The sequence below is a fragment of the Epinephelus fuscoguttatus genome, linkage group LG17 (genome assembly GCF_011397635.1).
Source record: "Epinephelus fuscoguttatus linkage group LG17, E.fuscoguttatus.final_Chr_v1".
In the NCBI taxonomy this organism is placed as follows: domain Eukaryota; kingdom Metazoa; phylum Chordata; class Actinopteri; order Perciformes; family Serranidae; genus Epinephelus; species Epinephelus fuscoguttatus.
In genome coordinates, this window is record NC_064768.1 from 35,792,077 (window position 1) to 35,819,174 (window position 27,098).

General features: G+C 38.3%; 2 protein-coding genes across 10 annotated transcripts in view; both read right to left on the minus strand.

The window, feature by feature from the left end:
- LOC125904589 (trophoblast glycoprotein-like) overlaps nucleotides 1–27,098 on the minus strand; it is a 567,815-nt gene that overhangs the window by 45,868 nt on the left and 494,849 nt on the right. The gene's annotated exons all lie outside the window — the stretch shown is intronic.
- thrb (thyroid hormone receptor beta) overlaps nucleotides 1–27,098 on the minus strand; it is a 161,401-nt gene that overhangs the window by 14,008 nt on the left and 120,295 nt on the right. For 6 of the 9 annotated variants that reach the window (XM_049602087.1, XM_049602082.1, XM_049602086.1 and 3 more), the window contains 6 exons: nucleotides 24,714–24,764; nucleotides 5,128–5,228; nucleotides 4,891–5,038; nucleotides 3,210–3,415; nucleotides 2,143–2,229; nucleotides 1,600–1,746 (listed from right to left, as the gene is read on the minus strand). In XM_049602087.1, coding sequence (XP_049458044.1) covers nucleotides 1,600–1,746; nucleotides 2,143–2,229; nucleotides 3,210–3,415; nucleotides 4,891–5,038; nucleotides 5,128–5,228; nucleotides 24,714–24,764 — 740 coding nt within the window. Of the gene's footprint in view, nucleotides 1–1,599; nucleotides 1,747–2,142; nucleotides 2,230–3,209; nucleotides 3,416–4,890; nucleotides 5,039–5,127; nucleotides 5,229–6,059; nucleotides 6,412–24,713; nucleotides 24,765–27,098 lie in introns of those variants that run through there. The other 3 variants (XM_049602088.1, XM_049602090.1, XM_049602089.1) reach the window with 3 other exon arrangements.

The following is a 27,098-nucleotide window of genomic DNA, read 5'->3' on the forward strand; positions in this document are numbered from 1 at the left end:
ATCACCATACATTTACATTTGTACTTTGTGTCTAGCATCAAGCAGCAGCAATATTATTTTCATACATGCATTTGAAACCAAGCTAATAAATGATCTGCAGCAGACATTGCTAACTTTTTGAATTTATAATTGACTCTGTTGCTATAAAAATAAATCTGAACCTTTTGCCTTCGTCTCACGGAATTGTAAATACTGCAAAATTTTCTACATTGTTTCCGAGAAAGGAAAATTATATGTAAAACAGAGACAGTGCTTAATTAGTAGACGTCCACTTAATTAATGCCAATTAATGGCTAAGCTGAATATGGAAAAAAATGTGTACAAGCAAGTGTATATTTAAACATATTTGAAGACTACAGTTTAAAACATTTAAGAAATAACGGACACGGAAAATAAAACTTGTTTTAAGTTTGATTGTTAGTGGATTTGACACCTTGTTTGCCATTTGTGACGACAGCCAAATATGTAGTCTTTGCCCTAAATTAAAGGATGTTAGACTTTTGTGAACTCTACTAGGCTACATATTATTTTACTGTTTTATTCTTTGTTTTACTTTGAAATTGTTTTGCTTACGCAGTTTTACTGTTCAGCACTTTGTAAGTCAGCTTTAAAGTTCCATAAAATATTATAAAATTATTAATTTGAGGCCGACATTGATATTATACTTGAGATTTTAAGAAATCTTTTTTTTACACTAACAATTAAATTTCGTGTTTCTTTTTTAGTCTGTCCATCAGAGTGGGTGATTAAGTTTATAGGCACTGCCAGAGCTGTATTGCAGCATGATAGCATGGTGGAATTAGCGAGCTAGCTAGCTAACAAACCAGCTGCTACATAAGCAAAATTTAACACCTTAATGCTTCATCAACACACTTGTCACAGCGTAGGAAAGCACATTGTTATTGTCATATTCTAACTTTGGTCAGATCATTTTCTGTCACCACTGTAACATTAGCACGGAAACATGGTGGAATTACCAGGCTAGCACGCTAATTAGCTGGCCTGGTTATAAAAGACAGTTTTGGACGGAGGCTGCCAAACGGATTCTGTCACCAAAAATAACTGCCTGTAACTAGAGGTTGACCAATTATTTAGTTAGCCAATTAACTGGCAGGACATTAACAGGACATTTTACAAACTATTGTTATAGGTGGAACTTGGCTCTGTAGAGGGGCCGATGGCTGCACAGCACATCACTGACTGGAGCTGAAGAGCATCTGAGTAATCAGTGTGTACAGCTCCAGAAAAAACAGGTCTCTCCTGCTGTGTGACTGTGTAACAGCAAGGTAAAGTCCATGACTAGTTGAATGCAGCCACTTCCTCTTTCAAATTAAAAGCCCTCTAGTGTTCCATTCGCTCCAGCCATACAATAGGTGTTGACCTAGTCTTGTTGGCTGACATTCACACTGTTTCCAATGTATATGTGATGAACTCCAGCCAAGAACATTTGTGGCTTTACTGTAAATCCACTGTAACGTGACTGCAGAATTAGAAACTCAGGTGTCAACAGCTTGACCTGCACTGCCGCCGCCGCTGCCGCCAGAGGGAGCGTTGTGACCTCTTTATTCTGTCTACATTTCACTAAACTTTGTCACTCACCTCACAAAACATAGGCAGTTTTTTGGCAAAGTCCACCACTCGGGTTATGGCAGGGGTGATAATTTTTGTAAACTGACTGAAGGCTTCTATATCCACTTTGTTTCCTTCAGGTGTATTGACCATGGACGCTTGACCAATTTCCTCAGGCTGAAACACAAAAGAGAGAAGGTTGATGTCCAAAGTGTCCCAAAGCTTACAGGAAAAATTAAAACAGCATGTAAATGTTTTATTGTACTATGAGAACAGTATTAAACTTAGCATTACATTATGAAACGAGTTCAAGGTTTAAATGAAGTGTGTAAAGCGTTCATGGTTGAATACGATAATGGAAGAACTAGAAAGCAGTGAAGTGGTTGACTCTTGAGCTGACAATAATTCACCTGGCCAATACGATGTAAAAATGTGAATGGGGACACATCACTACAGACATGTAGCACTCATATGTCTACTGCACTTCATCAAATGTGTAACGCATGTAAATGTAAACTGCATCAAGCACATGTTGAAAAGGCAGTACATCACTTTAATATTTGTTGTCCTTACCTTAGTTTCCTTCACCCCCGCTGCACTCTGGTCAGAAGTATAGAATAAATTACATGTTATTTCATTAAGAAGCATAGCTTCCTCGACCTGTTGGATAATCAACAGGAATCGTGAAGTTTCAATGAAGAACCCGTGTCAAGCCAACTAAAAAGAAAACAAGTTAAAACTGAGGACAGATGAAAGAGTGTGCAGATAGAAAACAGGTGAGGACAGAAATCCAAGATGGGTTTCTATGGTGAGATCAGGCTCAGGACCACGGCTTCAAACAGGTCCGCAGAAGCACTCGACGACACGGAAATGTATTATTTTGTCATGAACAACGGACGACGAGTGAAACAAAACCATTCATACGGCTTTCATCAATCTTTTACAAATTTTCACAAAACGTTTCCGAATGAATTTTTCTTGAGTTTAGTGCGTAAGTACTGACTTCTGTTATGTCCACAACACATGGAAATTGACTTTCACGCAAAAAACTTACACACACGAACGCCTTAATACACACCTGCTATTACACCGGCCGGATACAAACCCCGCATTTCAATTCAGTTTCATGCTTCCTTCTGATCGTGCCATAGAAACCCCAAATAAAGTCAACAGTTGGGACGGACTTTCAATCTGCAGAGAGCGATTAGACTTTACAGAAAAGAAAATCAAAATTAGTCAAAAAAGGGGTGAGGTGTAAAATCAAAAGCTACAAACAGAAAGAGAGAGAAATGAAAACAGCACAAAATAGCAAGTTATTAGTATTAGCAATTAAAGATCATTGCACAAAAAACAGACAAGAATAAGATGTTCCATTATAAATTAGTGCTGCTGCGTTGAGGAACACACTTTTCACCATCGTCCAGCTAATTCTCCCCACTCTACAAGGAGATACAAAAAAACACATGGACATATTAACACAGGGAACAGAGGAACAGTGGCTGTGGTGGAAGTGGAGGAGACAGGGGCGTAATGTGGAAGGGGTGGGGGTGGAAGGGGGATGTGAGGGATGGGGGGGGCAGGGGTGGTTGGGTAATCAATACGATGAAGGCTGTGGTGAGGAGGGAGGGAGGATGTCTCACCAGGAATTTCCGCTTCTGCTTCCAGTGGTTGCCCTGTGCGTTTGTGGCCATATGGGCCTCAGTCACCATACGGATCAGGTCCCACTCCTCCTGGGTGGGCTCCTGTCGGTCCCACGCTGTCTTTTGCAGTTCCTCCTTCCGACGGCGCTCCCGGTTCTCCTCGATTAGTTTCCGCTTGGCCAGCCTCTTGCTGTCGTCCAACACCACTGGGAGAAGAGGAGGGGGCAGAGGCAAAGGAAGAAGAAGGGAGACAATGAGAGGGGACGGGAGGAGGAGGAGGAGGAGGAGGGTATGAACTGATGAATTGGTGACACACTTGAAAATACAGGGCAGTACTGCTTGAATTACAAACTTAAACCGGACATTAACTAAAACACAAGATTACATTCAATCAAGGTAGCACTTTATGTGGTACTCTTGAAGTGTAATAGCATAATATTCAGTGAACAACATCATGTACACAATAGTCACAAGTAGCTCTTTACTTCCGTCTCAGAGACTTTAAACCGTTTCTGCAGTTCCTCTAATGGCCACTTGGGGCTGGCTTTAAGAGTGAGTCAATCCCGATAGACCCTCATGTTAAAATACTCAACTTTACAGCTGAAATAAACATGTTTACAGACTGGAACAAAAAACAGTTTAGGTCTCTTCATCTAAATTCTCTTTTTCGTGACGACTGTACACACGGTAAGTTTTTAAATAACTCACATCCCAAACGGACGTGGCTGCTTTGAATGACATGGGGGTGCCGTCCATTGCCAAGTCGCTACCATAATAACACTGGTTAGTGAATGTAGCCATGATGTTAACCGAGATTTACCGAGTATAGGAGTAGCTGTCGCTTGCAGTAGGGTGTTAGCTCATGAAAGCATAATGTTTCAGTTCAATTTTTTTTTTGGTAAATACATTTTGTTTCACTGGTTTTAAACCTGTTTTTTAGCATTAGCATTGTCACAATTAACCATAGCTGTAAATACACTGTGCTAACCAAGCTAGCAGCTAGCATTAGGGATCTCTCCACTGTCTTGTCTCAATAGAATTCAGAAATCCAAGATGGCCACAGCCAAAATGCCAAACTCAGACCTTGCCTCAAATCCCTCATATTCAGTACAGAAACTGCACAACCTTGATGCTATTAGAGCTGGAGATCTAGGGTAAGCAGTGCGGACTCACCCAACAGTCATTACACTTAACTATCATGCAATTCATTCAACAGAAAGAAAAGCTGCTGTATTCTGTTTCATTTTATTTACAGAGGCTTCCAGTGGTATTCCAAAAGTCTTTATGATGAGGCAAGTATCAAGATGCCCATAAAGACTGCTTAAACCACTCCTGTAGCACAATGGTCCTCACCACTGGTCATGAATTTGAAGAAGGGCTGCATTGACTATTGTCGTTATTGATTCATCTGCCAGTTATTCCCTTAATTGATCAGGTAATTTTTCTGTCAATAAAATGTCAGAAAATAGTGACAAATGCCCATCACTGTCCAAAGACATCCAGTTTACTACAGTAGACAGAGAAAAACATCAAACCTTCAAGTCTGACAAGCTGGAGCCAGCAAATATTTGAATGAATGAATTGTCTGCTGATCAACTAATAGATTAATCAGCTAATTTCAGCTCTGATTTACACATTAACAGAAACAAGACATGAGGCTGTCTAGGCCTGTAAAACTTACAGTCGGTTGCCATTCCCACCACAATGCACTTCTTGAAGCGACATTCCTGGCACTGGTTCCTGGTCACTTTGTCGATGACACATTTCCCCTCGTACTTACAAGCGTAGGTTGGGTTGAGGTTCTTCTGGATGGTTCGCCTGAAGAAGCCCTTGAGAGCAGAGAGGCATGTGCTCAGAAAAGCCTTATTTAAATGTTAAAAGTTGGCTGCAAAAATAAAACAAGGCTTGCTTGTGTTACCTTGCACCCTTCACAGGTAATGCAGCGATAGTGATAGCCTGTGGCTTTGTCCCCGCACACTACACATAGCTCATCCTTGTCCAGGTAACTTGGAATGTACCCTGGAGAGGAGGACACATGGTCAATATCAGGTTTTATTGAGAGAAAAATAGATGGATGGATTTGTATTTTAAAATAGTTTCATGACTGATGTGGTTTTATTCAACTGGATTTTGGTTGATGTTGACCCAAAATTAACTTTTATCTTAATGACATCACATTTTTATGTTTTATTCTGAATGTTTTTTTGCTTCCCTGTGAAACTGAAATTTGCGCAAACAACTGGGTATCAAAGAGACTATCTATCTATCTATATGTTGAATACACAGTATATTAGCTGTCCCTTTGTGTCCATTTGTAACATGTAGGTGCGAACTGGTGATGTAATAACATGGCTTCAAAGAGTCACGCAAGGACAGCTAAAGGTAAGCTGACTCTCGAGTGTCCAGCAGTGCGACACCTAATATTTGATTAGCACCGAGTTAACACCTGGCCCAATTTTGGGATTTGGCTTAATGAGTTCAGTGCTTTGACCCCTGGCAGACTCCAGGACCGAAGGTTGACAAACTGATCAATACCTTTTTTGGGGTTTGTTAAGAAAGCAATAATACATCTTGCATCGGCCTTCTGTTGCCTCACCATCAATCAATAAGGAACCCCTGCACGCCTCAAACGCTCTGAGCATCACAGACCTGCCACCGCGTGACGCCTTAAATCTTGGATTTATGCTTATCAGACTTAAATCCAGACTAATTGATCAAGGAGGTCATAACTAATTACCAAACAACATGTACTTCACACACAACCACAAAACAACTATTCAAAACCTGGACGAGTCCCAGAAATACTCTCTGACCGAGAACATGTAAGCAATCACAATCCAGACATCATACCTTTCTTGTGCGACCCCTGCATCCACTGCAGGTGTGAGAACTCAGGTTTGATCTCAGGGAAGTATTCAGGCTGATGGTGGTAATGACTAAGAGGGATCTCCATGCTGCAAAACTCGCTCTTAAAAACAGGAGGCCCGCCGGCGTACGAGCAAGAGTAGTGCTGGCTGGGCGGCCAAGCCTGCTCCATGCAGGGTGGATGATGCAGCCGCTGGGGTTCACAGTGTCCGTACCCGGGTCCCTCACCTGGGTACATGCAGTGTTCCCCACCACCCTGCACCGTGTAGCCTCCCACCATGGTGTGAGGCATCTCGTACATGTCTGGTATGCAGTAGTTCATCATGGAGAGCCACAGCAGAGCACCATAAAAAGTTCTGGGTCAAGTTGAGCTATCTGTTCTCTAGAAAGAGAATCTCAGCAGGTTCTAAAAAACAAAGCCAGGTCCAAGAAGGAGCATCAAGCCATGTGAGTGTGGCAGATACAAGTTTCCTGGTCTGGAAAAAAAACCTCAGACGTTGACCCTATATAGATGCACGAACGTGTCATCCACCAACTCCACAGACCACAGACTACACCTAGCAACTGCCCCACCCACCACAACATGGCCAAATTGGGAAGCAGAGATTTATGACGACGTAGAGCTCTAATCTTACACTCCACAAATCCTCAATGTGCCACAGACAGTGGCGATGTCACAGATTAAGACCTCGCATGTCGCACCTACATCTAAAAAACAATTCCAAAGAAAGCAAAGAAAAGAAATCTTGAACCTATCTCTTTGAAAACCTTTTTGACGAGGGTACTCATATCATGGAAGAATTAGTCGTTGTCATCATCCTGATACCTTTCCTAACCCCTTAACCTTTAACCTTTAACCTCTGTGTATTAACCTCTTTACTTATCCTGTGGGTATTTTAAACAGAATCCGTAAACAAGCTCGCTTAGGTCAGTGCTACATCATTATTCCTGCCAACTGTTTACTGAACTTTATGACCCTAGGAAGATTTTAAGAGGGGTTTTGTATTTTACACACACATAACTCAGACTTTTCACCAATAAGACCCTAACTTGTATTTAACCCCTGTACCACAAGCTAACAGAAAGAATGCAAACACTGAGCTCAGTATTTTAAAGTTAAATTACTGAGAAAAATTAACACTTCTTAAAAATAAAATAATGAAAACCAAAACTTAATTTATATTACTGGGCATACTGGGAGAATGAACTATAATTGTAATTACCTGTATTGCTTGTAAGGTAGATGTAAAAATATGTATATACATTAAATATACACGCTAATGCTATAATTAATTAATTCAATTAAATACTTTTATTTTAAAGATTTCAATAAAAGATGCTTGCAAAAATTGCTAATGTTAATTCTTTTCTATTTTTAAAAATATATATTGAAGTAATGGACTGTTCCATTCATCACATTTTGTACTTTTGATGGTGAAATCTTTCAAAATAAAAGCTTTGTCAGCCTAAAATAAGAATGGTTGTAATTTTGTTTGAAAATCAATATTTTTTCCTTACACACGAGTGACACACTGAGAGCCACATTGCACGATCTGCTTCAGATAATGCGCCTATTATCCTGGACATCGGCTATACCCAGCCATATTGATTAGGCTTCCTGCTCAATACAGATGGGATAAGCCTTATGGCGAGGATGTGTATCTGTTCAGACTCATAATGCCTTCTTCAATAACGTAACGTGACCTCATACGTCATCACAACAGGTTGCTTTATAAAGGGTTCTTAGAAATAAATTTACTTAAATAAACATACAAAGAGACAAAAATCCCACAGAATCAAAAACTGCTGGTTTATGGATAATACGACAGAAACCAGTTAGTAGTGAACAAAACTTATGTATGTAGCCTGTTCATTGTAATTCTTATGTTATATATTTATATGGTTGCTTTCACTTTTCATTTGTACAAGTACTTTCTCCGGCATTTTAAACATATATTTATTCTATGGACAAACTCTGAAGATCGCTGCTATACTATTGATGAAACTTCTGGTTTAAAGGTGGTCCATTATAGCTCCCTTTGATTTACCTTCCATTCCTTCATTTTTATAATACATTATAAAGAGAAAATAAATGCATTTAGAGTGCCTTTACCGATGTATAACACACAGGATCACCAAGAAAATATAAATTCATACTGGGGTCATTATGAGTGAAGCCTGTGAACCCATTTTGGGTCCCAACATTCCCACAAACCCAGTAATAAGACACTTATCAAGCTGAATTTTGTATTATCTCTTCTCTATTTCCAGTGGCATGGTGAGGGCTCAAAAATGATTATAGAGCAACTAAGAAATAAAGATATAATTAGGGTTTTTTTCCCAACAGAGCCGTCCTCTGATCTTCTTATCAAGAAACCTAAGAGTCGGAGCTATACATTTAACAGACAAGTTTTATCAGTAAATATTCAGCAATGTATTTGTGGTCAGTTGCAAAGTGATTTTACTACCTGCAGTTCATTTTGCATTTTACAAAAGCAACATACAATCAGAATCTGTCTTTGTTCCTGTGCTCATCTGTAAAGCTTCTGGGGCCGATATGATCACGCAATCGCCTGCGATCTTCTTAAGACGACCAAGTACCAGAACACGGAACATCTTGCTGGGTGATGGATCACGGAGGGGGGCCACAAACATTAACATGAAACGTGAACACATGGTGATGTCTGAGTAAAGATGCGTGCAGTTTTGGCTTTAAAATCCCTGCTGCTTGTACTTGTATGAACTCTCTGAATTGCAGCCAGTCTGCACGCTCGCCATCACGTCCTCCAGAAAAGACACAATCAATACTGTTGCTGTGGAGGATTATGAAGAAACGGGGATAATCAGGGTTCTGGTGGACTTCTGACCATGAAAGTTGATGTAGTTTAGAGCTTTATTGTGTTTCTCAACCTTGCTTTGGTTTATACATACAGTGGTATTACCCACCTCAGTACTGCTACATCACCACGAACACAGTGTTCACATAAAGGAACACCAAACCATCTCAGCCAGTAAAATGTCAACTTTTCTCTCCCACAGTTTTTAACCACTGTTTCTCATTATACTGTTTTTCCTAAAAACAAAACAAAAGGTTTTGTGCTGCAGGTAAGAGAATGTGAAAGCCACTAAACATTTGCACATGTCAACTAACGGTTTGTTTCCATGCCTGGTTCTTTCCAATGCACTGTTAATTTCTCCAAGTAAATAAATAAATAAATGAATAAATAAAATAAAATAGATTTAAATAACATTTGAAAAAAAAAAATGAATTAACTAAAATAAACTAAAATAAAAGAAATAAAATAAAATAATTAAGTGAACTAATATAAACTAAAATAGACTAAAACAAAATAATTAAATTAACGAAAATAAAATAAATAAAAATAATTGAATTAACTAAAATAAAATAAATAAATGAAATAAACTAAAGTAAAATAAAATAAAATAAAATAATTAAATGAATTAAAATAAACTAAACTAAAATTAAATAAATAATATAATTAAATTAACTAAACTAAACTAAATGAAATAATTAAATTAACTAAAATAAACTAAATTAAACTTAAAGAGAATAAAATAATTAAATGAACTAAAATAAACCAAACTAAAATAAATAAAAGAAAATAATTAAATGAACTAAAATAAACTAAACTTAAATAAAAGAAAATTAAATATATATTTATCCATCAAGCCATTTCAGAAATGTAGTAATTACAATATATATTGGGGGGGACACGTTTTATCAGGGGATGGGATGCCAGACCAGACCCCTCGGTTACGGCCTTGGTAGTTACTCAGCGAAATGTGATTACATGGAGTAATTACTGTGTGTATCTCCCCCGGGTATTAACTGTATTTTCATTTGCATCAGATTGTAAAATCTGCATCAGTTCAATGAGACCAACTGAAAACACATAACCTGTAGGGGCTCCAAACAACGACAACTTCTCAAAATAACATGCACACATTAAAATACGCGTCAGTAATGTTTCTAGAGTTTTATGGTTTTCAGACCCGTGTAAATGAACGATTCACCTTGACCTCACTATATTATCTTCTGCTTTGTCCCTGTGACAGTACTGAGATGAATGAATAATGCCTATGACTGTCTAATTAGGTCATTTTCAGTGAGGGTGCTGATAATCCTGTAATACAGGTGGAAACCCTGAGACTAGACTAGCATGTGTGGCCAGATATAATATGACAGTCTGACTGTGGAGCGCTGGCTTTCTCAATCTCATTAGCTGCGGAGCATAAGATGATCTGAATGACAGCGTTCTGTGTGTGTTCTGTGTAGTGTGTGTGTGTGTGTGTGACGGGCTGAGATGGGCCTGACAGCTCTGTAAGAACGTAATGGCTCTTAAAGTACCCATTTTCACAATTTAGACACCACGTTCCTGTGGTCTGAGACTGTCTAAAAATATTAACACGCATGAACAACTCTGTTCCAAATCTAAAAACTAGACTGCTTAAACTTTAATTTCTGATATCATCGGATATGGGCACATTTTCTGTTTCCGTACACAGAACACTACAATAGATCAAAGCTCATTTGGGTATAAAAAAAGAAAAATATGCATATCCAATAACATATTTTGATTTTTAATTTGGGTGGTGTTCTCCTTTAATGAAGCATTAGATAATAGATATCTTCAATAATGTCAAACCAAACAAACTGAAACACTCAATCATCTATTGAGAAGCTTTTATTTGTCACTATATTATATTTAAACCCTCAGTTTCCAACTATTGTTCATATAGACAAATTAAGTTTTCACATTTTGTCATAAAGCTGGTTCATGTCTAGAAACAATGTGATGGCAGACGGGATAGGACATATCTCAACTCTTTATTTGTTTGCAAAGAATTTGCCATGCCAGGAGAGGCAACCACACACGACCATCCAAAAATAATTAATAGCAAATTTAATAATAAGTGCAGCACCTGGACTGTCTCTCTATTTCATTACTTTTGAATAAATTAAAAACAGGAAAACTAGAATTAAATATGAGTGCCATAAAAACTAATCAGGTAGGACTTCATTAAAAAAGTCATTAAAAATATCATAGTGTAATTTGTCATAAAAAAAAGTCATGGTGTGTTCACTTTTCCTGTGTGGCCTTTAATCATATGCTGGCTCCCTAAAATGGTACTTAGTCCTCAAAACTTTGACCTCTGAGCTAAGATTTTTGTTTTAAAATGCTCTAATGCCTGGTACACACTTCACGATATCAGCCTGATTATAGCCTGACGCTACAACGTACGGTGTCAGCTCGCATCGTGAATGACAATGAGTGTCGTACGTGATCGTTTCATCTACTGTAGTATGCCATAGTAGACGACAACCAACTGGGACACCTCACGACGTTCCAACAGAAAGTCTAGCATGTTTGATTTTCCTTGTGTCGTTCACGATTTCTCCCGTCACAGCCGTCACTTTGACCAATAGAAACACAGAGCGATCTGCTGCCGTGGAAACTGTACGACAGCACCCCAGCATTTTAGATATTTCCTGTGGGGATGTTACCATGACAGAGTAAAAAGGGAAAAATGATGGCGTGAAACAGCAGAGGCACTTCATTGGGGCGACCTTGGGTGACGTGAAAGGTGCCTCCAAATAAAATGTGTTATTATTATTATTATTATTATTATTATTATTATTATTATTATCATCATCATCAACCTGGTGAATACTGCCATTAGCATCAAGCTAGCAAACAATGTTAGCTCTTCAAAATGGAGGATATAAAGTAATAAAATTTTTAAAAATAGTGGCCGGGCTTTTACTTACATTGACTACATTATAGACGCTCCGTTATTTATTAATCCCTCTGTGTTTTTATATTTTTATTTTTTTATCCACTCCTGTTTGCCTTGATAAAGTTAATGCATCGTGCCACCAGTTCAAACTCAATACTTCCTGTTTCTGTTTCAAAATAAAAGCCCCTCATAACTTCGGCTGAGAGAATCCCTCCATTTTCCAAACAGGCTTTTATTGTGAAACATTTTCAGGCACTTGTTGTGGAGGATTCAGTGACCTTTATGTTTGCGTACGGTACTTCAAATGTAGCTCCTGCCATCTGGTGGCGCTTTGTACGTTACTACAACAACATTTCGACTGGCATGTGAACAGACACAGTGACTGAAATAATTGTTATTATAATATGAATAGGACAAGAATAACCCGATGACATCACACACGTCGTGAAAGACAACCAGGGATAATTGGTGTGGACCATGGTGTAGTGTGTCATGTCTGTCGGCACGATTTTATGACTCCACAATTGCGTAATGTGACATAGTGACTGTCGTAACAGACACAAGTGTCATGTAGTGTGAACCAGGCGTAACAAAGTTAATTAAGCTGTTAAGTTTCTACAAAGTTCTCCTGGATTCGCCCAGACCCCCTGGAGGATTGGGGTGCAGAAGGTGTTGCCTGATAACAGTCGTCCCCCCCCCCGCCCCCAATAAGTGATTACGGCCGTGCTTTTGAGAACACAATCTGTAGTCGTGAATCTCCAGATTTTATACGCTCGGCATTTAGTAACTGGAGAAAATCAGAATTGATTTTACCAAAAACAAAGCAGTGAATAAAGACAAACCATCACTCAGTAAGAAGGGGATCATATAGTAACTATCACACTTTAGAGTTGTACATAGTGTTTGAATGACTGACATTTTGAAACTTCCTACTTCTGCTAATGAGCTCATCTCTGATCTTGAATGTTTCTAAATACCTTATTAATATTACATGTCTTTTTAAAGAGTTATGTGATGGCGTCTTGAATGGATGCATAAAGATGCATTTACAAATATTGACAATTACATGGCAGCCCTTCCTTCTATATGTGCAAAACCTTGACTTACAACTTCCAGCCCCGCCCCTTTTTTTAATCTATTTATTTATTTATTTATTTTATTATTATTTATTATTATTATTATTTTCTTCATTTGTGTTGTTTTTGTTTTGTTTTTGAATGTCTGATTGTTTATATTATCTGTTTGCTGGAAGGTCATATAATATTTTGCCTGTAACTATCTCAATGTCTTAAGATGCGAGTAGCAGACGATGTTATGTTATGGGCGAGGGCACTATTACATTGTACTCAGTTAACTGTTTAACCATTACTTTGAACAGTTAGCCCTCAATTGCCTTCTCCTATGTATATGAAGAAAACCTTCAATAAATAAAAAAAACAAACAACAAATATTTACAATTAACATCATATGCACACATGAATTACGTGAATATTTCCCACAGTAGTAATGCAATTACTTGTAAAAGAAATCAGTGGATCCAGCAGTTGAATGTTTATACGTCAGCCCAGCTGCCAGAATCAAATGTTGGTGTTGTAGTCTATGTTTCAACAAACCACCAACATGTCACATTCATACGTTTGCTTCCTATCAGATAATATGTACATGAGCTGAGTTTCTCCTCAGGAGGAGGAGGAGGAGATGGTGGACGGCGGGACACTGAGGCGGTCAGCAGCCGACCACTGTACTAAACCCTAAACGTAACACTTCAGTTTATCTGCTTGATATGAAACGTACAGATTTAACACAACATACAAATATATCCGCTGTTTGCAGAAACCTGCAATGCCAAATGCCAGATATCGAATCACAACTGTCACGACAACTCAATTTTAGATTTCACGATGAGGAGTGGGAAGTGCATGGTGAATAATATAGAGGGAAACTGAGCAAATTGAGCAACTTTTATTGAATTAAACTCATAAATATCATGCTCTTTTTATGAACACAGTCATAAGTGACCAACAGCACACTTTGTTTCACTGTTAATAAATATTGCTTCCCTGTCCTCCTCGATCCCTCGGAGCATTAACAGCTTGTCTCTGTTTTTTTAAACCGATATCTGCCTCTCAGTGATCACTGAGACTTCCAGGAAAGACCTAAAGTCTGATATCGTTGTTTATTTGGATCTGTTCTAAGCTCTCAAACTTGATTAGTGCTTCATTAAAGACAGGTGCAATGGAAAGGTCAGGCGTTTAAGCCTCGATACGTTAAACACAGATCGACACTGCTGGAATAAAATTTAACACGACACATGTTCTGCTGCATGTGACTCATAATTTACCAATTTAATGTTAGATTTTTTTCAATATATAAGAATGCCGAGATCAAGCTAATTTCCACTAAAATAAGAACAAACATGTCCAAAAATCACTGAATTCTGATTATTTTTTCTATTTTTCAGACGTTATTTAAGATGCCCCCCAAAGACAAAAAAAAAACCAACCCTGTCACTAGAATTAATGTTTGTCTTATGCACTTAAGTGTTAAACTTTTTCTTATAAATCAGTTTCAGTAATGTCTTTATTATCACAAATACTTGAATTTGAAACACCAAATGAATAAATCCAACATTAACTAAATGTATTAACATAATGTCACAATGTTTACGAGGCAAAAATGGATGATCAATGTTTAATTTTCTATAATCTGTCTAACTGAACAGTTGAAAAGGCTTACAGTGGGATTACCGGCCCCATTCATGTAATAAGTGTCAGTGTGTGACAAGTGGATGTGGTCAACATGCAGCAGCTGCTTAGAGACAGGCCCAATGAGGCAAATCTGCTTGCAAAGAGGGCTTGACACCAGTTTAACTTTTTCATGAGGTGATGTCCTTACCATGGACTAATCTTGTTTGGAGTTTCAACTCTCAACAAACTGTTAAGCATTCGTCAGACAGAGTTTAATGCCTGTCAATACTGTAGCAATCTGTTGTCTGAGCGGACAGTTTTAACGCCTACGCTTGTCAGGTTTTAAGTTTTCAGTGGTTTCTCTGTAAGTTAGATTTCTTTTTTTTGGTTATATATTTTAATTTTAAATAATATATATGAATAGATCATTTAATTGTATTCATTTATTTATTTTAATTCAATTTCTAAATATTTATATTTTGTATTTATGCTGAACACATATATAATATTTTAATGTATTTATTTTAATAGTCTCTCTGTACGTTAGATTTTTAAATATATCTTAATTATATGTAATATATAAAAATATATAATCAAATTATATTTATTTAAATTAATTATGTAAAAATACAAATATAATTTATTTTTATTTATGCTCTACACACACAAAAATATTTTCAATGTATTTATTTTAATTTATTTAAATAAGAGTATTGTATGTATGTCTTTCTAAATCTTTGCCATTCTGCAAAAACCCCAATTTATTATTTATTGAAAAAATATAACAGATACAAATTTACTTGAATTCGATATTTAATTAGGTATTTACAAATTAAAAATTAATTTTTTCATGTATCTAAAAGATGGATTTTCATGCTCTTTTTTTTCTTTTGACATAATGCAAATAATAGCAATTTGTTTACAGCTAACATTAAATATGCCCGTTAAATATTACAAGGTTGGAAGCTTGAGGGAAAATAAACCTTGTACGTGGAGCTTGATTTAAGAAACGATGGTTTAGACAAAACATTCAAGATTAACATAAGACTATTATATTCAGTATTTACAGATGCACCACAAATGAATCACTTTTAGAACATAAAAACAGGCACGTACATTTTAGTTATTTAGTTATTTTAAAATTGTGCAACCTACAGTAATTTTTAAACACTTTAAATATTTCTCTACTTACCCCGACTGTCTTTTATTCCTTTTTCTTTAACCTTGCTCTAATAACCACATGTTGAATCGTGCATCCGCAAGAATATTTCACACTTCCTTTGTGAATTTAGTAAGAGTAAGAATAGTCACAATACACTTCTGCTTTACAGTTGTATTTCCTCGCCTTGCACACAGGGCGTCTCTGCGGCGGACACCACCTCACCACAGTGGCCCTGCAGCGGGCTTTTGCACAGATATATTCCCTCCCTGATTGATTACTTTCGGCCTAAGGGGGTTCAAAGCCGGTCATGAACAATTTCTGGATGTGAGGAATCTCTTTTACCCCGGGCCCTCAATTGACATGATGCCCTGCGCCAGATGTCCCCAGCTACTCTGTATTACCTGAGGAGGTTGGTGAACCTTGACCCTTAAAGTTCAGGGTAAGCTCAGGGGAACAACAGAAGGCTTCCATCGCTGAAGGTTAAAGTTTGAGAGGATTATCCTGCACTTTGGAATGAAGGGTAGGAATCTATTTTAGATACTGCACTTTATTTTGACTTCATTTTATATGCTCTAAGTGCAGAGCCCTAAAAGGACGGGTTGCCCTTCACGTTGGTTGAATAGCACATTCACTGAGTGCTTGCACAAGAATAAAATCTCACTTATCATGAATCATTTCATCACACCAGGATGTATTTGCCATTATCCTGATTCTGCAGGAGAAAGAAGGCAGTGCATTCTAAAACGCAGCAGGCGGGATTCATCTGGTCAAGGTCACATACTATAGGTTCAAGTGCAGCTCGTTAGAAAGAAAAGGAGCCCAAAGAACTACATCCATATTGGATTCCACACCTCACATCACATTTACACATGTAAGGTCAATGTTCAGTGCCACAGCAGGAAGTCCTTCACATGTGGAAGTTTGTCGGAGTCTAAGACCTGCAAACTATGCTCATCTTTTTTATCAACCATGACTGCTGTCTTTTAGTTGGCCATCCCAAATCACAGACCTAGGCTAGCCAGTTTAACTTAACCACAATAATTGCCTAAAATTGACCCTACAGTGCAAAGTACAGAAATTGTACAAAAACACACAGACCTTGGATGTAAGAAGAAAAAAAAAAAAGAAATAGGAAAAAAAAGAAAAGCAAAATTAATCCATATTATATACATATATTTATATTGTTTAGGGGTTGTGTCAATTAAGAAAAATAAAATAAAATAAACCAAAATAAAATAAAATGAAATAAAATAAACCAAACCAAAATAAAATAAAATAAACCAAAATAAAATAAAATAAATTAAAATAAACCAAAATAAAATAAAATGAAATAAAATAAACCAAAATAAAATAAAATAAAATAAAATAAAATAAATTAAAATAAAATAAAAATGGCCTGCCCTGTAGTTTTTTATATAGTTTAATATAGTTTTTCAATGAGACTGCCTCTTTTAAATTCTTTAATTTTTTTGTTTTGTTTTGGAGGCTCTTTGTGTGTTTTCACTGTAATCTTCTGATATTGGTTCTACTTAAATTTAGGGCCAGGCATTATGGAGAAATTCAAATATCACAATATCAGTTTACAATTGGCACTTTGATCGTAAAGACAAATTAACAGAGTAGCTAGAATAAAACAGACACCCCTAGACTGTGCATAACAAGGTTAAGAAAATTACAATTTACTGTAATGCAGCCTTTAAAATCAGGAAAAGACATGATTTATGATATTACAAATATCATGATATCGATATATACAGAAATATTATTATATACAGTGTATTTATTTTGGGTTATTTTAAAAACTGTAATCTCTTTTTTTAAGGTCCACCTTTCACTTTGGAATAAATCATTTTTTACATTAAACATTTCTCGCCTTTTTTAATTTTCTATCTCATGTTTTATATATGTTTCTCTTTCAATTTGTTGTAATTCCCTGTTTATAGGTTTGATGTTTCTGCTGTATATGTATATTTATCATGTATTTTATAGTTTCATATTGTGTATAAAAAGAAATCACTGTGTAAAAATCATGTGAGTCAGTACCTGTGAGCTGCTCACCTAACTGGATGCTTTGTAAATTTTTAAAACATTTTCTGTGAGCAGAATGTTCCAAGTATGATTCGTTTGGCCAGAGTTTTCTTTAGTGTGCAGAAATTTATTTTTTCTATATTTCCATCATGTGTTATGAAAATATAAGATCTGCATTAAAAAAGAGCATAAAGAAATAAACAGTATTTCTGATCAGAAACGTTTGTAGTGAATAAATAAAAAACTTTCTAACAACTACACACTCAGTCTTCTTTGAGTAACTGTGGGCGTTGTCAGGAACAATTCATCTGAGCTGCTTTCGTTCCCCTCGCTGACCTCATTAAGAAGTCTGCAGACAAGCCACTGCTGAGACACAGATCTAATAAGCGAATCATCACAGCAGAGACTTCTGGAGGCAACATTATTGAACCAGATTTCCCCCGAGACACATAAAACTCACTTCAAACTTAAACACCAAAACAACGCTGACAAAAGCACTTTGTTTGTGTTGCAGAACAGAGAGCGTCTTATTGAGTGACATTAGGTTATTTACATAAAACTGACCTGACTCAGACAACGTATGAGTCTTTAAATTTAAACAACACCAAATAGAAATGTTGGAGGAAAAAAGCAACATAACACAGCTCAGCGTCTCCTTGAGCTGAACAGCTGAGAGACAGACTGTAGAGATGATGTCATCGAGAGACAAATGCCAGCTGCTCCACAAACACTGATCAGCAAGAAAACCAGTGATAAACTGGATTTATACAGTGCAGTCATTCCCATGAGGATCCAGTGTGCTTACTAATGCAGTAGCTGCTGTGTTAATTCAGACTGTAACTCTCACCTGTAAGTGGGCAATCCACGAGCTTGTTTTATTTAAAGTAACATAACTTTATTTCAATGAAAATGTCATCAGTAATTGATCAATATCACGCAGAGACAAGCTCAGAAAAAGAGATAAAGGTGTTAAATCGGGCTTTCACACAGTCTCATTTATGTCTAAGGACCATTGAGAGTTTTCTTTTTGACAGACATTTTCAAAATTGAGAAATACTAATATTTTCAGCAATGAACCGACTGAATAAAGAGGCACAAAAAACGGGATAAAATCACTTTACAGTTATAGCTGTCTCGTCTTTTTCTTCAGTATTTGTGAGTATAAATAGTGAAAATATTTTTTACAACCTTGAAGTGTTCTGTGTACAGTTGTGTGTGTGTTTTTGGGTTCCTGGCAGCTTTATGCTTTGTTAAAAAAATACATATTTTCCCTCTTACCTATCAGTCTAGATCTAATCTCTTCTTGGTGTGAGTTCTGAATGTTGGAGATATCAGCCGTAGAGACGTCTGCCTTCTCTCATATATAATGGAACTAGATGGCACTCTGCTTGTGGTGCTCAAAGCGCCAAAAAATACATTTGAAAAACTCAACAGCAATGCCTCTTTCCAAAAATCATGACCTGGTTGCTTTCCATAATCTACAAACTTTTCATGTAGGAACTATTTTCTTACCTAACCGTATCAATGAGTGTGTTTACATGGACAGTTTAATTCCCTTTTCATTCGGAATGAAAGTTCATTCCTATTAAAAGTGATCTTGTAAACAACTAATTCAGAATGAAAATGGCTAATGCGATTGAAAATTCAATCCGATGTAAGGGGCTGGAATATTCCGTTTCTAATTCCGAATGAAAGAATTTCTCGCACTTGTATACACTCATTCCTCTTTAAGTTCATTCCGGTCTTTCTGCGTATGCTCGTTTCCTTGCCCTTCTGGCGCGATGACGCATAAAGTGCGTGCACGACTCCTTGCACTCACCGGTTTCCATTCGCCACAGCACGGTCTTCTATCTCCCTTCGTCGACCTTCTACCTCCCTTCTCCTCCTCAACAGACGAAGCATTAGCAGAACAAGGTTGTTGTCGTACTGCTGCTTCAAGAATATAAGCAAAACAAGCCCGAAAAAGGCACTAAGAACGGCGTCGTCAAGCATCTTGTTATCCGGAGCGAGGACTACAGTGTTTTCTGCTGGTAAACATAAACACATAACATCCTGCCGATGAAAAGTAGACTTTCAGCTAATTTGGGTGCATTTACATTTGTTAAAATGTTGATTAATGCACAATGTTCTTTTTCTTTTTTCTTTTTAAGATATTTTTTGGGGCATTTTCAGCCTTTGGATGGATAGGACAGACAAGTGTGAAAGGGGAGAGAGAGGGGGAGTGACCTGCAGCAAAGGGCCACAGGCTGGAGTCGAACCTGGGCCGCTGCGGCAACAGCCTTGTACATGGGGCGCCTGCTCTACCACTAAGCCACCAACGCCCCAAATGTTCCTTTTCTTAAATAAATAGATAAATAAAGAGAAGAAACTCACACCAAAACAATCTAGACTGATAAATAGCACTGCAGGTAAAATGTATTCTTGATCTGGGGTGAACTGTCCCTTTAGAAAGAAAGATACCATGCCTGTCAGGAAAGGACTAAGAAAACAACTAATGCAAACATTAGCCAAAATGAGCCTGGACTCAAGAGATGAAAAGATTATTTTTCTATTTGAAGTGTTTTCACAGACCTGCCAAATGTCATAAAGTCTGTCAGCAGGTTTTTATTCCAGCACTAAATAATACAGTGACTTCTCTAAGCAGACATCATTTGTCCTCAAAGAACCCTCACAAGTCATCCGCAGCTCCGTCTGATTCTCACTGAGAGCTCAACAAAGACATCTGTGACAGTGAAACTAAAGCCTGTTAGACAGCCGATTAATCTAACAACTTCATCAACATTTTAACATGCAGTCATTTTGCTTTTGCATTACTGGTTTATGTTGAGTCACACACAAGGCAGTATAGCTCACACCGTTTGACTGACAGGTACTCTCGAGAGAGGTGCAGGGAAAAAACACTGAGGTGATGAAGACCAGTGGCTCTGTGCTGTCGACACTGATTAACAAAGTCACATCCAAGTCAGTGTGTTTGCTTTACTTCTGTATCGCAAGGACCAAAAGGAGAAGAAATGATGGACACAGTGTTATCAAGACAATGTGCACCAGACATGCCCTTATATGAGGTTTTTCTTACAACCCTCTTAACTCAACAAATGTGAGCTGTAAAAATTGAATTGAGGCAATTCAGACTGTATTGAGGCAATTTAAAAGTCATCCTTTTGTGTGAACAGTGTTCGCAGAGGACCAGAAATGAGTGTAGTGTATTCTCAGCAGCCCAGGCCTCCATGAAAAGTGTCGTTGACTCTACCAGCAGTTAGTGCAGAGTATAAAACACCTGCCAGGCATGATAAACACTTTGTCTGAGAGACTGTGTGTGCTGCAGTTACAGCCCTATTGCCAGAAGACAATGTTGGCATTGTACTTTCTGCAAACCACAAATGTGTAAGATTCATATCAACGTTTGTGAAGTGACGTAGTTCTGATAACATGTATAGAAGCTGTCTTTATCATGGGGAGGTGGAGGGGATGAAAGTTAGTTAACTGTGGACCATTGTTTGAGAGCAACAAACAACATAACTGGTTGTCTTAAAGTGAGACATTCTGGCATTTCCAGCAGTGACCATGCCACCAAAACTGGGTCTTTTTTTGCAAGACGTGCGGCATTTCAAGCAGAATTTGTGCCACCAAAAATGGTTGTTTCTTTGCGAAATATTAGCATTTCCAGCAGTGGCTATGCCATCATAACTTGGCGTATTTTTAGCAAGATATCGTAACATTTCCAGCGGCATTTGTGCTACCAAAACTGGTTGTTTCTTTGCGAGATATCACAGCATTTCCAGCCGTGATTGTGCCACCAAAACTGGGTCTTTTTGTGCAAGACGTGCAGCATTTCAAGCGACATTTGTGCCACCACACCTGGTCGTTTCTTTGCGAAATATCAGCATTTCCAGCAGTGGCTATGCCATCATAACTTGGCGTATTTTTAGCAAGATATCGTAACATTTCCAGCGGCATTTGTGCTGCCAAAACTGGTTGTTTCTTTGTGAGATATCACAGCATTTCCAGCAGTGACTGAGCCACGAAAACTGGGTCTTTTTTGTAAGACAGCAACATTTCCAGCAGCAACTAGGCCACCAAACTGGGTGTGTTTTTAGGAGACATCTCAGGCTATTGGGCCAAAACTGGATGTATTTTTGTTGAGATATTGTGGCATTTCTAGCAGCTACTGTGCCACCAAAACTGGGTATTTTAAGCCATGACATGCGGCAGTTCAAGCGGTATTTGTGCCACCATACTGGTCGTTTCTCTGCATTTCCATCTTAACCATCTTTGCCATCTTAACTTGGTGTATTTTTAGCAAGATATCATAGCATTTCCAGTGGCCTTTGTGCTACCAAAACTGAGTGATTTCTTTGCGAGATATCAGTATTTCCAGCAGTGACTGTGCCATCATAACTTGGTGTATTTTTAGCAAGATAATGTAGCATTTCCAGAGGCATGTGTGCTACCAAAACTGGTTGTTTCTATGCGAGATATTGTGGCATTACCAGCTGCAACTGTGCCACCAAACTGGGTATTTTAAGCCATAACATGATGTTTTTCTCACCATTACCAAGCGTTTTTTTGTGCCTAAATATATAACCACTCATTAACCACAGCACTGTTGCAAGTTTCAACATATCATATATAACTATGTACAAATGTCACTTATCTGTGGTCTGCGGAATTGTACAATGCCAACATTTATTCTGGGGACTGGATGATACATTTCATTTAAAATGCAGGATTAGTGTTGGAAATTGGTCTTGCTGTCCTGCCGTCATATGAAAAGCTGTGCGGTGATAGTGTTGTGTAAGAGCGAGGAAAGCAGAGATATAGGAGGAAGTAGAAAGTTTCCACTGCATGCTTACAGACCTGTTAGTGATTAGTTTATTGTGGTAATTCTTCATCTAGATTATCTCAACAGAGGATTCAGTCATTTGGCTCAGAAGGATATAACTTGGTTATAACTTGGTACTATACACTCTATGCTTACGACATGACACGGCCAGACTAGCACAGGCTATAATCTTTTAACACCTGCATTACTTTCACATCCTTGTCATTAAAATGCATCCGTGGCAAACACTGTAAAATCACATTCATCACTCCAAAACGCACATTTCTATGCATACCGCGTTTGGTTTAATGTTTGCTGAATCTTTGGTTGTGTTTAATTAATGACTGAACCTCTTGTTTTTGCTCCCATTTTTCATGAGTTGAAATAAAAGATCTAATCCTTTGTCTACGCACACAAAAGGCTTATTTCTTTCAAATGTTCACAAATTTTAAACCTGTGTTAGTGAGCACTTAGCTCACATCATCCATTAACCACCCTCCTGACGGGTGGGGCACGTAAAGATGCTGATTAAGTAGCGTCATTACTACACAGGTGTGCCTTGGCATGGTCACAATAAAAGGCCACTTTAAAATGTGCAGTTATATCACACAATACAATGCTACAGATGGAATGTCCACCAGAGCTGCTGCCTGTAAACTAAATGTTCATTTCACTACCATACGCCTTCTCCAGTGTTGTCTCTGTGAATTTGGCAGTACATCCAACCTGCAAGATCATCTGAGACCAGCTCAGTTTGTGATGGTGTGTACAGTAACTTTCAGTTTTGCAAACCAATTGTTGCATCAGCTGTTTGGGTGGCTGTTGACAATCAGATGGCCTGAGCTGGGGTGGTTACATGTGGTCTGCAGTTGTGAGGTCGGTTGGATGTACTGCCAAATTCACAGAAACAATACTGGAGGCAGCACAAAACTTGTGACATCTGTAGCGTTGTGTTCTGTGATAAAAATGCATATTTCAGAGTGGCCTTTTGTTGTTGTTTCATTGTCCATAGCTGCTTATCCTGTTGGGGGTCACGGGAGGGGCTGGGGCCTATCCCAGCTGACATTGGGCGAGAAGTGGGGTACACCCTGGACAGGTCACCAGACTATCACAGGGCTGACACATAGAGACAGACAACCATTCACACTCACATTCACACCTACGGACAATTTAGAGTCACCAATTAACCTGCATGTCTTTGGACTGTGGGAGGAAGCTGGAGCACCTGGAGGAAACCCACGCTGACACAGGGAGAACATGCAAACTCTGCACAGAAGGACTCCCCCACCCGGGGTTCGAATCACCCATCCTGGGTTCGCACCAGGAACCCTGTTGCTGTGAGGTGACAATGCTAACCACTGCAGCACCGTCCCTTCTGTTGTTGATACTAATGAAAAATGGGAGCAAAAACACAATTGCTGTGTTCATATTTTTGTTCAGTATCCATAGAGTATGATGATCAGACACATATTACAGCTACACTTACTTGTCAGTGTGATCAAATGTGTCTCTGATCATGTCTCTTGTTTCCTTTTGCTTTCATGTCGGTGATGTAATTATGTTAGTTAGCACAATAAAGACATTCTTTGACCTTGTTCCTGAAGATCACACCATAATGGATATGCTGCAGTCCTTTGCACACAACTACAAGTTTAACAGGAATGTCGATGTTTATGTGATCAGTTCCAATACTGGAAAGAATGGCATAATTTGGTGCTAATTATGGGAAACCAGAAATAGCTGTTGACTTTTATTAAAGTTACTTTAGTTGTTTGTGTTGATGATTTCCACTTTATTCCTAATGTATGTATGCTCGCCTGTAGGTACGTTTTCCATTTTTTCATGTTGAGCTGACCTGCTTTTTCCGCTGACTACAATACGCTGACTCAAGCTTGGTATTTAATTGAAAGTAAAGTCATCTAAAGTGTGCCAACTGAACTTTTTTTAATCCCTCGGTTTCTCTTAATCACTTACTTACCCAAGTTACCAGATTAAAACAGAATCAATCGAGTCATTCAAGGCCTTTCACAACATTTCAAGCAAAATCTGAAGGAAGTTAAATCTGAAGCAGCTCCTCAGTTTTTTAGTGGAAAGCTCTACAGTTTTCATGAGTGCTCCAAAGCTCACCCAAACTGACAGAGAGGAGGAAAAGCAGTGCTGAGAGGGAGGATAAATATTACCATTTTGAATGGCCTCATCTTTCCAGCGGGGGGAGCAATTTTCTGCTGGCTCTAAAATAGATGGGAGAGGCACTTTTACAAAAAAGCTACTTGCTCAGTGAAACAGGTGAGAGAGGCAGACTGGCACTCCTCTGCTCCTCACATCAAATCAAAGGAATCAACAGTCTAATAAAACAGCAGGTTAAATGTGAATGAAGCATCAGAAACATTTGTCACAGTATGTTGTTGTTGTTGTTGGTCTGGTGTTACAGTGAGTGAGGGGATCAGGTTCATTTCCTCATGTGATACATGTAAGCTCGTGTCTGTACGCTACGCTGAGGTCGATAGCATATGTGGCGGGTCAGCCAGGTCAGTGGGACCGGCTAAATCCACACGCGATGGCTAGTTCGCCTTGTACACTGTCTGTGCTGAGTAAGCAAACACACAGAGTGGCACAGACTGTTCAACGTGCAGGACATCCTGTCTGTAGACAGCAACACGTCCGTCTTTACATTACGAGCCGGGAGCTTTAACGTGTCCTGAAACGGCTTTTAATCTACTGTCCTAACGTGCACTATATGAAATGTAATAAATGTTTTTTCCAAGTTCAAACTGAGACAATTAAACTCTCAAATTATTAAACATTTAAAGAGTAAAGCAATTTATTTCTATTCAGTAAAATGTAGTGTTTGACTGTAATGCTGAAACTAGACCAATACTGTCTTTTCAAAAGGATATGATTGATTTAAACTGATTATGTTGCTTTTCTGCTGCTAGAGGACACTGTTAAACAAGGTCCTATGATGATGAGGACAGCTCAGCACTAACCAGTGACATTAGAACACAAAAGGTATTTCTAAGGCCCTCCACACATGATCAGTTGCACAAGCAGTGTGTCACGTAAAGCTGGAAGTATGCTCTGCACAGAAAGTTGCCATTTTGTCAATGGCTTTCATGCTACACCATGGTTTCCTCTCAGTGGCTGCGCCTAGACGGGACACTAACAAACAAGACCAGAGACGAAGTTAAGCTTGACAGTTCAATTTTGACCTTGGTGGCAGCAGTAGACGATGTCCAGTTACTCAATTTGTTGCAGAGCTTTGATCTTTATCAGCAGACTGAGTTTTCTCGGTTGTCGTAGAACTAAAACGGCCCTGTTAAAATCATCTATAGAGCATGGGCTCAAGTGCACGACGCAAGTGCATACCGGGCATGTCCAACTCTACTTTTGCTCGCTGATTGGCGCATAATTTGGGTGCAAAGTAACGCACAACAGATAAATGGGTTGTTTTTGTCTATTAATAAATCATAGGTGTGTTGAACATGAATTCCAGCACCCACTCAAATATTGTTGGACATGTAAGCAGCAAAACTCTGTAGTTCTGAACTTGACAGAGGAAACAGAACTACACTTGCAGTGCCTGAAACAATCAACAAAGTTTTGCTGCTCCTCATGCTTAAATGCAGACAGCCTCTTCCTTGACGGGGAGCCCTGCAGCTCTGCTCTGCTCTCTGCTACGTTCACATTCTAGAAAACGCATCTTACTGTATAAATAATGTGCCCTTTAAATAGCAGGAAAATACGGCGACATTTTGACTTCAGACCAGGTTTTTGTTGGTCAATGGTGCAGTTACTTTCTTCTGTCTCAAAATAGCAATACGCCAACATTGCGCCTGACCACACCTTGTGTTAAGACCTATAGCATACACCCATGTGTGCACAGATGGGTGTAAGAACATTTGCACAACGTGGGCGCTGGCTGTGAAAATGACACTGGGCTGTGTCAATCTAAGACTAGCAGTGACAGTTGTGCGCTTCTTTGCACCAGGTGTAGGGCAATAAATACTCAACTCTATAATTTGTGCATGCTGGCTAAAAATTTAAGTCTAAACATCGCAAATAGCAGTTAAAATAACAATGCCAAGGTCCAAAAGTCAAAATTTAAACTGACTAACGTTGCACTACAAGGTTAAGCCTCTTCACTTTCGCCAAAGACAAACGACTCACACCATGGCAACTGATTCGGCAGCTGATCATGTTTCGAGGGTCTTATCAAATTTTCAACTGAGTCTAACTGATGGTTTTTTGTTTTTTTTTTTAGATTGGATGCATTTAAGTTTGCAGACTTGAGTTTAAAGATAAGAAACACAAACTAATAAGCTGCTGGTTTGCACCCGAGACGTTTGTCTCTCAGTTTTAGTGTCTCATGATATGTCTATAAATGTCTATTTGCAAGACAAGAAAATAATTCAGGACAAACACAGAGTACTTGTTTTAAGCATGAAAGGTCAATTTTAGATTTTAGTGAATACTGGTTTAAATATCAACTATCAGCATCTCTAAAGTAAACTTAGTCTTATCTAGAATTCACCTGGGGGCATGAGGCTGTGCGTGTGTGTCAGGAT